The sequence below is a fragment of the Neophocaena asiaeorientalis genome, unplaced genomic scaffold, assembly GCF_003031525.2.
Source record: "Neophocaena asiaeorientalis asiaeorientalis breed wild unplaced genomic scaffold, Neophocaena_asiaeorientalis_V1.1 scaffold1, whole genome shotgun sequence".
Taxonomy (NCBI): domain Eukaryota; kingdom Metazoa; phylum Chordata; class Mammalia; order Artiodactyla; family Phocoenidae; genus Neophocaena; species Neophocaena asiaeorientalis.
This window is the reverse complement of record NW_020171981.1, coordinates 2,163,917-2,176,301: the sequence shown is the minus strand read 5'-3', so window position 1 is coordinate 2,176,301 and position 12,385 is coordinate 2,163,917. Positions and strand designations below refer to the sequence as shown.

The following is a 12,385-nucleotide window of genomic DNA, read 5'->3' as shown; positions in this document are numbered from 1 at the left end:
CCTGGGGAGAACCACACTCTGGTGTGCTCTACACATTTACATAAATGCGTTTTACGTTTATGTTAGGTTGAAGATTGCTGTTTTGGGAAGTCAAAAATGATCAAGAAACAGCAGTTTCATCTAGCTCATCTATTTCTCAGCAATTTCATCTGACTCACCTATAATCAGTCCTGGTTTCTGTGTGTGTGCATCTTTTAACGTAAACAGGATAGTACTCTACGTATAGTTCTGCACTTTGCTTCCCCTCCGTCCCGGCACTTTATGTATCTTGGAGGTTCGTTCTTGTGAGTGCACATGAACCTACCTCCTTTTTTTTTTTTTTTTAACTACTCAATCTGCGTATGGATGTAGTATTATTTAACCATGTCCCTGTTCGAGGGATATTCATTGAACTTGTCTCCTTTTTTTGGGGGGGGGGGCGTGCAGTTTCTTGCCCTTGAGCTCCATGTACAAGTGAGCATTTTGTACATGCCCCCTAGTGTACAGGTGTTGGCATTTTTAGGGTCTATCCTGAGAGGTGGAACTGCTGGGTCACAGTATTGTCAAACTGTCCTCGGTGCAGGTTGTGCCCAACTACTACCCTGGCATCCTCTACAGAGGGGATAGCCAAGCTTTTGGACTTGATGCTCCTCTGGGTGCCCCCACTTCCTACCCAAGACAGGGAGGTGCAGGGGATGCAGGTTTGCAGATTGGAGAAGGCCTCCCCTGTGGGGTGGTAGAAAGAGCCCTGGTAACCTTGAGCCCAGTTTCTGCCTTTGTCAATTAGGGATCATAACCCAGCTACACCCACCTCTGGCGATATTGTGAGGCTGAGGGAGTGCAAGAGGTGGTTCCCAGCCTTGTTGACAGGACTCTCTCTTCTGCAGCTGTGTGGACCTGGATGACAAGGGCTGCCCCGCTGAGCAGAGAGCCAGGTCAGCCTGGTCCCCAGGACACATCCCATGTTGCCCCTCAGTCCCCCTCCGGCCCCTGAGTGGTCACTGCTGTAGGGAGGGGGTCTCCTGACATGACACATGTCCCTCCCCAGCCCACTCTTCCACTAAGGACCCTCCTTTCAATTAGCTTCAACCAGTGGACGGAGGACCTGCTCGGGATGCTTGGGGGGCAGGGAACAGGAAAAGATGGCGAAGACACCCAGCACCTCCCCACCCTCGAGTAGGTAGGGGTCTCCTAAGGGACACAGGCAGCCTGCAACTCCCTGGGACTCAAGGCACGTTGAGAAGAGAGCGCAACTGCAGCACTGAGGATGGGACAATGAATTCCTACCTGGGGTCAGTGGGAGGCTTCAAGGAGGAGGTGGCATGGGAGCCAGGTCTTGAAAGAGGGGCAGGTATGTCACTTGCATTAGGAGGAAAGCAACCAGGCAGCATGGTGAGAGGGGTCAGGACAATCTAGGACGTGTTTGCTGAAGGTTCTGCTGTGGTGGGCCACTGAGTAAGCTCAGAGGAGGGAGTAAGGGGTGAAGTCTGAATCAGGTTAGGGCAGAATCTTCGAGGGCATAGGCTCTCCCTGACCATGAGGCCACAAGCCCTGTGATGTCCATCACTGCCATCACTGGACTTGATTTCTAGGCAGTGGGGTGTTTCGGGAAGGGCTTTGGGGAGAAAAACAGATTGGAGTATGTCCTAGGTAAGCACTTGTCCATGACACAAGCGTTCATTAGAGATCTGTGATGTGCCAGCCCTTGGCTAAGCAAGGGAAGGGGGCGAGGATGACAATGATGTAGGGTCAGCACCCAGTAGATCCTTCTATCCCAGGATGAGCTGAGTCTTGAAAGATGACCTCGTGCAGAAATGATGGTCCAGGTAGAATTAACAAAGGCTGGGAGGTGTGGAAATCATGACCTATGGGTGGAAAATTTGGCTAGAATATCAGAATCACTGGGTGCACATTCCCCACCTCATACCACAATCAGAATCTCTGGAGGGTAGGGCTCCAGACTCTTGCATATTGACAAGCTCCCTGGTGATTTTTTGTCAGGAAGTTTGAGAATCCTGGGCAAGAGCATAGAGAATTTGGAGATGTGGGTGGAGAGGGTTTTGAATGCCCAGCAAGGAGTCTGGACTTCATCCTGGAGGCAGTAAGGAGCCGAGGGAGGTTTCTGAGTAGGTGAAACAGGACGGGAGCCTGCACGTCACCCTTCCAACTTCCCTTTCCAAACGCCAGTGACCTTCATGCCCCTCCATGGGACCCCTCCGTCCCTCCTGCCCCAGACTGGTCCCCAATCCCTGACCCTGGCTCCTGCCCCCAGCCCTGTGACGTCCATCATTGCCGCTGTGGTGGGCATTCTGCTGGTCGTCGTCGTGGGGCTGGTCTTCGGCATCCTCGTCAAGCGGCGGCGGCAGAAGATCCGGAAGTACACGATGCGGAGGCTGCTGCAGGAGACAGAGGTGAGGCGGTCCGAGGGCCTCTCGCGTGGCCTGGGGTCTGCAGCCCGGCCCGCGGCACTGACGCACCACCCCTTCACCCCAGCTGGTGGAGCCCCTGACACCGAGCGGAGCCGTGCCAAATCAGGCTCAGATGCGGATCCTGAAAGAGACAGAGCTGAGGAAGGTGAAGGTGCTTGGATCCGGAGCTTTTGGTACCGTCTACAAGGTCAGGGGTGGGGCCAAAGTCCTGGGTGGGCGGTCCCAGAGGATGCGGTCAGGGTGGGGACGAGGGTTCTGTCTGGAAGACAGCCAGGGGCTGGGGGTGGTTACGTATAAGGGGATAGGGAGTGGGCTGAAATGGCGAGGTTGTTGCTAAATAATGGGGTTGGCCCAAGGGTGGGGAAGGATTGGGAGCACAAGTAGTGACCCCTTGGACGACTGCAGGTTGGATCTGGCCCACCCTCTTCCTGCTCACATCCTCCTCTCTCTGCCCAGGGCATCTGGATCCCCGATGGGGAAAATGTGAAAATCCCAGTGGCCATCAAAGTGTTGAGGGAAAACACATCCCCCAAAGCCAACAAAGAAATCTTGGACGTAAGCCCTTACACCCTCTCCAGCTGGGAGCACAGTGGGGACCCCCTGGCTGCAGGTGTGGGCTGTGGGCTCTGTTTTCACTGGGGTTTCAGGAGACACTTTGTGATCCCCCAGATCTCTACTCTTAACCTCCTGAGTCTGTGGGCCATGGTTCTGGTTTGTGACGAATGGGGTTGGATTGAGTGAGGGTCCCCAGTCACGGCTCAGCCCTCGGGAGGGGTGTGTGCGGTGGTTTGGGGGCTAGTGGTTTCCCATACCCTCTCAGTGTGTACCCTTGCTCCCAGGAAGCATATGTGATGGCTGGTGTAGGGTCCCCATACGTGTCTCGCCTTCTGGGCATCTGCCTGACATCCACGGTGCAGCTGGTGACACAGCTTATGCCCTATGGCTGCCTCCTAGACCACGTCCGGGAGCACCGCGGGCGCCTGGGCTCCCAGGACCTGCTGAACTGGTGTGTGCAGATTGCCAAGGTATGCACTTTGGGGGCCGGGGCTCTGCGGGTGCCCTTGGGAGCAAGCCTCTGTCTCCACTCAGAGCTAGGATGAGGAGGTTTCCTGGGAGAGTTCTGGCAGAGCGAGGTCCACACAGATGCCTCTGACCCCAGGGGATGAGCTACTTGGAGGATGTGCGGCTCGTGCACAGGGACCTGGCTGCCCGGAATGTGCTGGTCAAGAGTCCCAACCACGTCAAGATCACAGACTTTGGGCTGGCTCGGCTGCTGGACATTGATGAGACAGAGTACCATGCGGATGGGGGCAAGGTCAGAGGAGGTAGCAGAGTGACGCAAGGGGGAGTGGGGTCTGGCCCCTGGGAGAACTCAGAACGGCCGCCTCCCCACCACACCTGGTTGGAGCATTTCCTTCTCTGCTCTCCCAGGTGCCCATCAAGTGGATGGCGTTGGAGTCCATTCTCCGCCGGCGGTTCACCCACCAGAGTGATGTGTGGAGCTATGGTGTGTGATGGGGTGGGTTGGAAGGGTGGACACAGAGCCGTGGCCCTGGGGGGGATGCGGGTGGAAGGATGAGAGCTGGGATGGAGCGAATTAATGGACACTTTAGCATGAAGGAAGGGAGGGGCTGCCAGTGCCTCAGTCTGCCAGGGACTGCGGAAAGACTGGGTATTTCCTGCCCTTGACACTGCATCCCTCCCCTCCTTCCCCCATGGTGCCAGGCTCTTGGATAGAGCCCCTGGGGCTCAGTACACTAAAGCTCCCTCTGGTCCCCCCACCTCTTGACCCCATCTCTGCCCCAGGTGTGACTGTGTGGGAGCTGATGACTTTTGGGGCCAAACCTTACGATGGGATCCCAGCCCGGGAGATCCCTGACCTCCTGGAGAAGGGGGAACGGCTGCCCCAGCCCCCAATCTGCACCATTGATGTCTACATGATCATGGTCAAATGTGCGTGGTTGAGCTGGGTCGGCTGCTTGGAGGAGTGGGAGGGCCTGGGTGGAGGGGCCTACAAGGGGCATGGGAGGGGGCCAAGAGCAGGATATGTTTAATGCAGCCTCAAAAGGGTCTCACTTCCCTTTACAGTACCAGTCCAGAGGAGCTATCAAGGACCAGCTAGAAAGAAACTTAATGCAAAATAAAAAGGGGAAACTAGTAGAGATTCTCAAAGGTTCTCAGGATCCGAGTCTGGTACCTCTTCTCTACCACCTGAGGGCTTTGGACTCTAGTAACTGGGGTTGTCTAGGCTGGGGGTGGGGGTGAGGGGCTCTGCACACAGGCTGCAGCCAGAACTGAGATGCTGGACTCCTGCCCACCCCCAGGTTGGATGATTGACTCTGAATGTCGGCCAAGGTTCCGGGAGTTGGTGGCCGAATTCTCCCGCATGGCCAGGGACCCCCAGCGCTTTGTGGTCATCCAGGTACCGGGCCTTTCCACGCCATCCCTGCCTATGGCTAAGATCACTCTCCCTTAGAGGGAGGGAAGGGAGATGATTCCTGGGTCCCAGGCTTCCAAGCCCAGCCCTTGCCTGACTCGTCAGACCTCTGGTACTCCCTGAGCCTCCCTCGGGAGGCTGGGCTGGGGAGAGGCTGCCACGCTCTGTCTCCCGCCTCCCCAGAATGAAGACTTGGGCCCTACCAGCCCCTTGGACAGCACCTTCTACCGCTCACTGCTGGAGGATGATGACATGGGGGACCTGGTGGATGCTGAGGAGTACCTGGTACCCCAGCAAGGCTTCTTCTGCCCAGACCCTGCCCCGGGCTCTGGGGGCACAGCCCACTGCAGGCACCGCAGCACATCCACCAGGGTCAGTGCCCCCTGTCACAGTGTGGTGGGTGTGTCTGGTTACTTCCCCCGACCCCAGTGGACTAGAGTCCCTTTCTCCAATGTCCCCCAACCATCACCTCTCACGGAGGAGACCCCAATATCCCCAAGAAGGATTCTTACTGCTTTCCAACTGTGACCCCAATCTTGCCACAGTGACTGTGTCAAACCCCAAAGGCAACTTCCTTTTATCTCTTGTGACCCTGTCACCTCCCGTGTAGTCTCCATCATGAATGACCCCCATCATGACCTTCTCTCTCGTCCTCAGAGTGGCGGTGGTGAGCTGACACTGGGTCTGGAGCCCTCGGAGGAGGAGCCCCCCAGGTCTCCACTGGCACCTTCTGAAGGGGCTGGCTCTGATGTGTTTGACGGTGACTTGGGAATGGGGGCAGCCAAGGGGCTGCAGAACCTCCCCCAACATGACTCCAGCCCTCTACAGCGGTACAGCGAGGACCCCACAGTACCGCTTCCTCCCGAGACCGATGGCTACGTTGCCCCCCTGACCTGCAGCCCCCAGCCCGGTATGGAGTCCAGGCCCGAGCTGAGAGGTTGGGAGGTGGGGATCGGGGGTGCTCAGCCCAGGGCCCACTATGGGGGCAGGGGCAGCAGCCAGAACACACGGGCTCCTCCCCCTAACAAGCCTCCTTCTCTTGTCCTTTCAGAATACGTGAACCAGCCAGAGGTTCGGCCACAGCCCCCCTCACCCCTAGAGGGTCCTCGGCCTCCTCCTCGACCTGCCGGTTCCACTCTGGAAAGGCCCAAGACTCTCTCCCCTGGGAAGAATGGGGTTGTCAAAGACATTTTTGCCTTTGGGGCTGCCGTGGAGAACCCCGAGTACTTGGCACCCCGGGGCAGGGCTGCCCCTCAGTCCCACTCTTCTCCGGCCTTCAGCCCAGCCTTTGACAACCTCTATTACTGGGACCAGGACCCATCAGACCGGGGCTCTCCACCCAGCACCTTTGAAGGGACCCCTACGGCAGAGAACCCTGAGTACCTGGGTCTGGACATGCCAGTATGAGCCAAAAGGCCCAGGCCGCTGAGGCCCTGCTGGCCCCTCAGGGAGTGTGGAAGGCCTGACTTATGGCCCGCGTCGGGACGAGGCAGGGAGAGGGCCCTTGGATCACATCCAGGGCGGCCTGCTATGCCAGCAATCTTCCTTCCTCTTCCAACTCGTAGGTGGCTGAGAGCCGCCCAGCCTGGCTGGAAGAGGGGGCGGCACTGGGGAGTCCTGACTGATGCTGGAGCCCTGGCCCAGCCACTAGGGTCCACTGGATGCCACAGCCAGTCTCCTTACCTGCGGGAGCAGCCCAGCCTGACTTCTTCCAGAACCTGACATTGAAGGACAGGGAAGCTGAGCCTAGGAAGGGAAGAGGCCCCAAGAGGGTGTCTAGGAACCAGAGCAGAGACTCCCTGAGACCTAGCTCTGCCCCTAAGAAGAAGGGGACAGAAGGGGACGGCAGCGCCCAGATCCGGTCCCTGTACAGAGTGCTTTTCTGGTTTTGTTTTTACTTATGTTTTTTTGGTTGTTTTATTTTATTATTTTTTTTAAGATGAAATAAGGACTCGGTGGAGAGTGGGTATTTTGGAAGCAGGGTTGGGGGGGGCAGTCCCTGGGGTTGCGGGAGGAATGTCCCTTCTCCATACCCACTTTCTCCATTTGCAAATATATTTTGGAAAACAGCTGGACACAAGCCTACGTCTGGGGTGGCTCTGAGCCATCCCTTTACTGCTCACCTCTTAACCTACATTCAGTTCATCTTGCCTGGAGGGACTGGCTAGGAATCTTCAGAAAGCTTGAATGAGGAGCCTACTGCCAGTTTCCTGGCTCCTGGGTTGGGGGGAAACTGGTTGGGATTCTGACCTGAGAGCCCTTTGATGGCCAGATCATTCTTGCTTAGAAGAAAAGAAACTCCTAAGGCCACCCACCAGAATGGGGTGACTTCCTCCCTGTAGGTAGGGGTAGTCGGGGAAGGATGGAGGAAAGAAGAGGCAGTGCCTACTGTGTGACTCATTTTCCTTGCCTTGGCAAGGAAATCTTTGAATTAGAAGTAGCTATCCAGAAAAAACCCACCCAGACAGCACAATCACGTTAGTGGTATAAAGGTTGGGCTGGCCTCTGTCTCCCTCTTCTCCCTTCCCACAGTCCCAAACTGGACATAAAAACACACACTAGTGGGCACTGGTGTTTGCAGTGCCACTTTATTGCCAACAGCTGACATTGCCTGGGGTTAGTGGAAAATAAATTAGAACTATGGTAGCATCTGACAGGTATGGCTAAGCTGGAGAGGGGAGCAGGTTTTTGTGGGCACCGATCCTGGGAAAGGGGTATAAGGTGGCTGTAGAAATGTCCACGGAGAGGGTCTTCTCTTTCACCCCTAAGACCGCAGAGCCCTCCTGGTACTCAAAGGGGCAAAGTGGAGGCCAGCGTCTCTTAGCTACGGGGAGCTAAGTGAGGTGAAAGAGGCAGTAGGGAGCCCTCAGCAGAACCAAAGGGGTGACCAAGGCTTGGATCCCAGAAGAGAACAGGAACCCAGAATCACGTGTAGTCACAGGATGACGCAGGGAGGGCGGCTATTGGTGATCTTTTCTAGGGGTTCTCCGTTACTGGCTCTTCGGATGGCCTCAATGAGCTAGAAGGCAGAGATGTGGAATGGGACGATGCGTTCATTGTAGGGTCAGGGTGAACCAGGGGTCTTCCCAGCATGGCAAGTACTCACATCTTTCTCATAAGGAAAGCCTCCATTCTCCAGCTTGGAGAACACCAGCTGTCCATTGATTTCGATCTCAAAGGCCCCTGGTATTAAATAAACGGATGAATGAACGGTATGCTGAGAACAAGCAAAAGTCAGGGGAGGCCCTCCACGCTCCTTAGACTTAACACAGGCTCCTCCTCCATGTCCTTCACGGCCCCGGCCGCTTCCTTTGAACTTGGCTTCCTAACTCAATAGAGGGTTCCCTCCCCTCCAACCCTACACTTCAGCCTCACCCATTCTTCCCAACAGGCTTCATCTGTAACCCCCGCCGCCTCACTCAAGTTGCATGGACATTTTACTATGTGCCAGACACTGCTGGGCGCTATATAAAACAGCCAGTGCCAGAGCTAGAAAGTGGTAGAGCTGGGATTTAGAACACTGACTCAGCAGGTGTTCTGCGGCCTCACCTGTGCTCCCCAGGCGCGACTCGATCTCGATGCCAGGATACTGCTCCTTCACGGCACTCGCCAGCTCCAGGTAGGTCGCCTCGAAGCCGCAGGGTTCACTAGGGAGAAGATACCTGAGGTCCGCTTGGGTTTCGGGGACGGTACCTCCGGTGGACCCACCCTCCTCCGGCCCGGATTCCCCCACTGGCCGGAGCCCCTCACCAGTACTCAACCACGATGCGGACCCCACTGCCCGGTTCGACCTCCCCGGGAGGGGGCGCTGCGGACGCCGGCCCTGTCTCCCCGCTCATTACTGCCGGCTCCCCACAACAGCTGCTTCCGGGTGTGACGCGACGTCGCAGGCACGTGACGGGGCGGGGCCGCACGTTACATCCGGGCGCCCCCTTCAGGCGGCTGCTGCTGCTTTGTTTAGACCCTGTCACCAGCTGGAGAGCTGGGCTGCGAGGACGGGACCAGACCAACTTTCCTGGCCTGCGTTTCTCAGCGCCCGACTTGCCCCGCACCTAGTGTCCGCTGGACTTCACGGTCTTATTCAATCTAATGACGTGTCTTAGACTGCAAAGCGCTTTCCAGTTTACAAAAGGAAGAGAAAGTGGGGCAAGCGGACCCAGGGCCTGGGGTTGGCTGATGGTATGGAGTAGTTGCCATTTCTCACTAGTTGATGGCATTTTATTTTATTTTTAATTAATTATTTTGGCTGCGTTGGGTCTTCGTTGCTGCCCGCTGGCTTTCTCTAGTTGCAGCGAGCGGGGACTACTCTTTGTTGCAGTAAGTGGATTTCTCATTGCAGTGGCTTCTCTTGTTGCGGAGCACAGGCTGTAGGCGCGTGGGCTTCAGTAGTTGTGGCACGTGGGCTCAGTAGTTGTGGCCCAAGGACTCTAGAGCGCAGGCTCGTAGTTGTGGCGCACGGGCTTAGCTGCTTCTCGGCAGGTGGGATCTTCCCAGACCAGGGCTCGAACCTGTGTCCCCTGCATTGGCCGGCGGATTTTTAACCACTGCACCACCAGGGAAGTCCCACTGATGGTATTTTAAACCACTCCACAGTTACACACTCAGGTACTTCTCCTAAGCTCTAAACTGCAGGCACAGTCTGGGCAGTCGCCACCAGCCTTCCGCCTTCTGGAACCTTAGGCTTTGATGCTTCGATTTCGCAGGCTCTGTGCTGCCGTCGCATGCATCCAGTTCCTGCACCTCCCCGTCTCATCCTAGCCCCGCTACAGAGCTGGCTTCTTTATTCCCGTCTTGTAACTCTAGAAATGGAGGCTGTCTCCCTGCCTCTACTCTCCTTGGAGTCTCACCATAATATCCTCACATTCATTTTTAAACAATTCGATGACTTATAGAGTTATGCAGCCATCACCGCACATTTCCACCAACATGAAAAAGTCCCACCTGTGTACTTGCAGTCAATCCAGCACCCGGCTCCAGCCCTAAGCCACCACTGATCTGATTTCTGTCTATAAACTTGCCTCTTCTGGATATTCTTATACATGAACTAATATGCAGTCTTTTGCTTCTGACTTCTTCCACTCTGTTTAAAGTTTTTGAGGTTCATCCATGCTGTAGCATGTACCAGGAGTCTGTTCCTTTCAGTTGCTGAGTAATATCCCAATGTATGGATGTACTGTTTTATTTATCTGTTCAATACCAGTTGATGGACATTTTGAGTTTCCAGTTTGGGCTGTTTTGAGTAATGCTGCTATGAATGTTCATGTAAGTATCTTTGTATGTGCATGTGTTTTTACTTGGGTAGATTCCTACGAGTAGACTTGCTAGGTTGTATGGAAAGTTTATGTTTACCTTAAGCAATGGTCAAACTGTTTTTCAAAGTGGCTGCACCATTTTACATTCCTACCAGCAATATATGACAATTTGTTTCCTCATATCCTTGTCAAGACTTGTTGTCTGTCTCTTTCATTATAGCCATCCTGATGGGAGTGAGGTGGTTTTAATTTGCATCGCTCTAATAACTAATGATCTTGAGCACCTTTTCATGTGCTTATGAGCCACTCATATATCTTATTTGGAAAAACACTTATTCACATTTTTTTTTTTTTTTTTTTTTTTTGTGGTACACGGGCCTCTCACTGTTGTGGCCTCTCCCGTTGCGGAGCACAGGCTCTGGACGCGCAGGCTCGGTGACCATGGCTCACGGGCCCAGCCATGGCATGTGGGATCTTCCCGCACCGGGGCACGAACCCGTGTCCCCTGCATCGGCAGGCGGACTCTCAACCACTCTGCCACCAGGGAAGCCCTATATGTGGATTTTTTAAAGTACGTAATGCAGCACTACATGATCCAAGGTTGATTGAATCTGTAGATGGAAACTGGATAGGGAGGGCTTGTTGTAAAGTTATACTCAGATTTTCAGCTGCTCAGGGGTTGTTGGTGCCCCAACCCCTGTATTGTTCAGGGGTCAACCCTATTCTGGATACAAAGTCCCTAATCAAACATACGACTTGCAATTATTTTCCTCCAGTCTTCCACAGGTTTGTTTTTTTTTTCTTTTTTTTTAAATTTTCTTAATGATGTCTTTTGAAGTGCACAATTTATAAATTTTGGTAAAGTATAATTTATAAATTTTTTCTTTTGTCATTTGTGCTTTTGCTGTTGCATCTGAGATCTCTGCCTAACACAAGGTAGGAAGATTTTCCTGCATAATTTCTTCTAGAAGTTTTATAGTTTTAGCTCTTACATTTAGGTCTATGGCCTATTTTGAGTTAATATTTGTACATCGTATAAAGGAAGGATCTAAACACATCTTTTGGCATGTGGATATTCAGTTGTCCCAGAACTATTTATCAAAAAGACTATCCTTTTCCCCATTGAATTGTCTTGGCACCTTTGTCAAAAATCAATTGACCAGGGCTTCCCTGGTGGCGCAGTGGTTGAGAGTCCGCCTGCCGATGCAAGGGACACGGGTTCGTGCCCCGGTCTGAGAAGATCCCACATGCCGCGGAGCAGCTGGGCCCGTGAGCCATGGCCACTGAGCCTGCGCGTCCGGAGTCTGTGCTCCGCAAGGGAGAGGCCAGAACAGTGAGAGGCCCGCTTACCACAAAAAAAAAAAAAAAAAAAAAAAAAAAATCAATTGACCAGGGACTTCCCTGGTGGTCCCGTGGTTAAGAATCCACCTTCCAAACCAGGGGACTTGGGTTCGATCCCTGGTCGGGGAACTAAGATCCCATGTGCTGCAGAGCAACTGAGCCTGCACGCCACAACTAGAGAGAAGCCTATGCTCTGCCAGGAAGAGCATGCGTGCCGCAACTAAGACCCAACGCAGGCATAAATAAATAAAGAGTTGATATTAAGAAAAAAAAAATCAATTGACCAGAAATGTAAGGGGTTTTATTTGGACTCTTTATTCTGTTCTACTGATCTATAAATCTATTCCTTTTTGTTGTTGTTTCTTTTTTTATTTAAGAAATTCAGATATAATTTATACACAGTAATACACATCCTCTTGAGTGTACAGTTCTGTGAGTCCTGTTGTACGTCCACCTGAGATATACACATCTCCATTACCTCCTCATAAGCTCCTCTGCTGGCAACCCCTCTCCCTCCTCCCCAACTCCAGATCTGCTTTCTGTCCTTAGCATTCTGCCCCCTCCAGAAAGTCATATAAATAGAATCCTATAGCCCTCAGCCCTCCGAGTCTGAGTTGGCTTCCCTCTCCAACCTATCCTCCAACATCCAGAGTGATTTTTCCAAAATATAAATCTGCCTGCTCCTCTGTGCCTCTACTTCAGCCCAGATGGACCCTGCAGGGTCTGGCCTCTGCCCATAGTTCCTGCTGGTCTGGACAGACAGGATGGATGGCTCGTAAACCTGGTTTACAGAACAACCGCCCAAGGGCTTGTCAGTACCACACATTCCTGGGTCTTGGCCCCAGAGACCGAGATTCAGTAGTTGGGGAGGGGCCCAGGGATCTGTTTTTTTATACAAGCCTAGGGAGATTTGGAGGCTGTGGTCACAGGCCACGCTTTGAGAAACA

The 12,385-nt window shown here is 53.7% G+C and overlaps 2 protein-coding genes across 2 annotated transcripts in view; one reads left to right on the top strand and one right to left on the bottom strand.

The window, feature by feature from the left end:
- The window catches only part of ERBB2 (erb-b2 receptor tyrosine kinase 2), a 22,577-nt gene extending 15,663 nt beyond the window's left edge, over window positions 1-6,914 (top strand). The window contains exons 16-27 of the mRNA XM_024742946.1: window positions 867-914; window positions 2,252-2,390; window positions 2,473-2,595; window positions 2,865-2,963; window positions 3,248-3,433; window positions 3,568-3,723; window positions 3,840-3,915; window positions 4,215-4,361; window positions 4,733-4,830; window positions 5,029-5,217; window positions 5,503-5,755; window positions 5,897-6,914. Coding sequence (XP_024598714.1) covers window positions 867-914; window positions 2,252-2,390; window positions 2,473-2,595; window positions 2,865-2,963; window positions 3,248-3,433; window positions 3,568-3,723; window positions 3,840-3,915; window positions 4,215-4,361; window positions 4,733-4,830; window positions 5,029-5,217; window positions 5,503-5,755; window positions 5,897-6,252 — 1,870 coding nt within the window. The 3' untranslated portion in view covers window positions 6,253-6,914. The remainder of the gene's footprint in view (window positions 1-866; window positions 915-2,251; window positions 2,391-2,472; window positions 2,596-2,864; window positions 2,964-3,247; window positions 3,434-3,567; window positions 3,724-3,839; window positions 3,916-4,214; window positions 4,362-4,732; window positions 4,831-5,028; window positions 5,218-5,502; window positions 5,756-5,896) is intronic.
- A 500-nt stretch (window positions 6,915-7,414) lies between these two features.
- Window positions 7,415-8,743, bottom strand: MIEN1 (migration and invasion enhancer 1). The gene is made up of 4 exons (XM_024742959.1): window positions 8,596-8,743; window positions 8,395-8,492; window positions 7,952-8,028; window positions 7,415-7,864 (listed from the first exon to the last, which is right to left on the bottom strand). The coding sequence occupies exons 1-4, from the start codon at window positions 8,682-8,684 to the stop codon at window positions 7,781-7,783; spliced, it is 348 nt and encodes a 115-aa protein (XP_024598727.1). The 5' UTR covers window positions 8,685-8,743; the 3' UTR covers window positions 7,415-7,780.
- Between the last annotated feature and the right edge of the window lie 3,642 nt (window positions 8,744-12,385).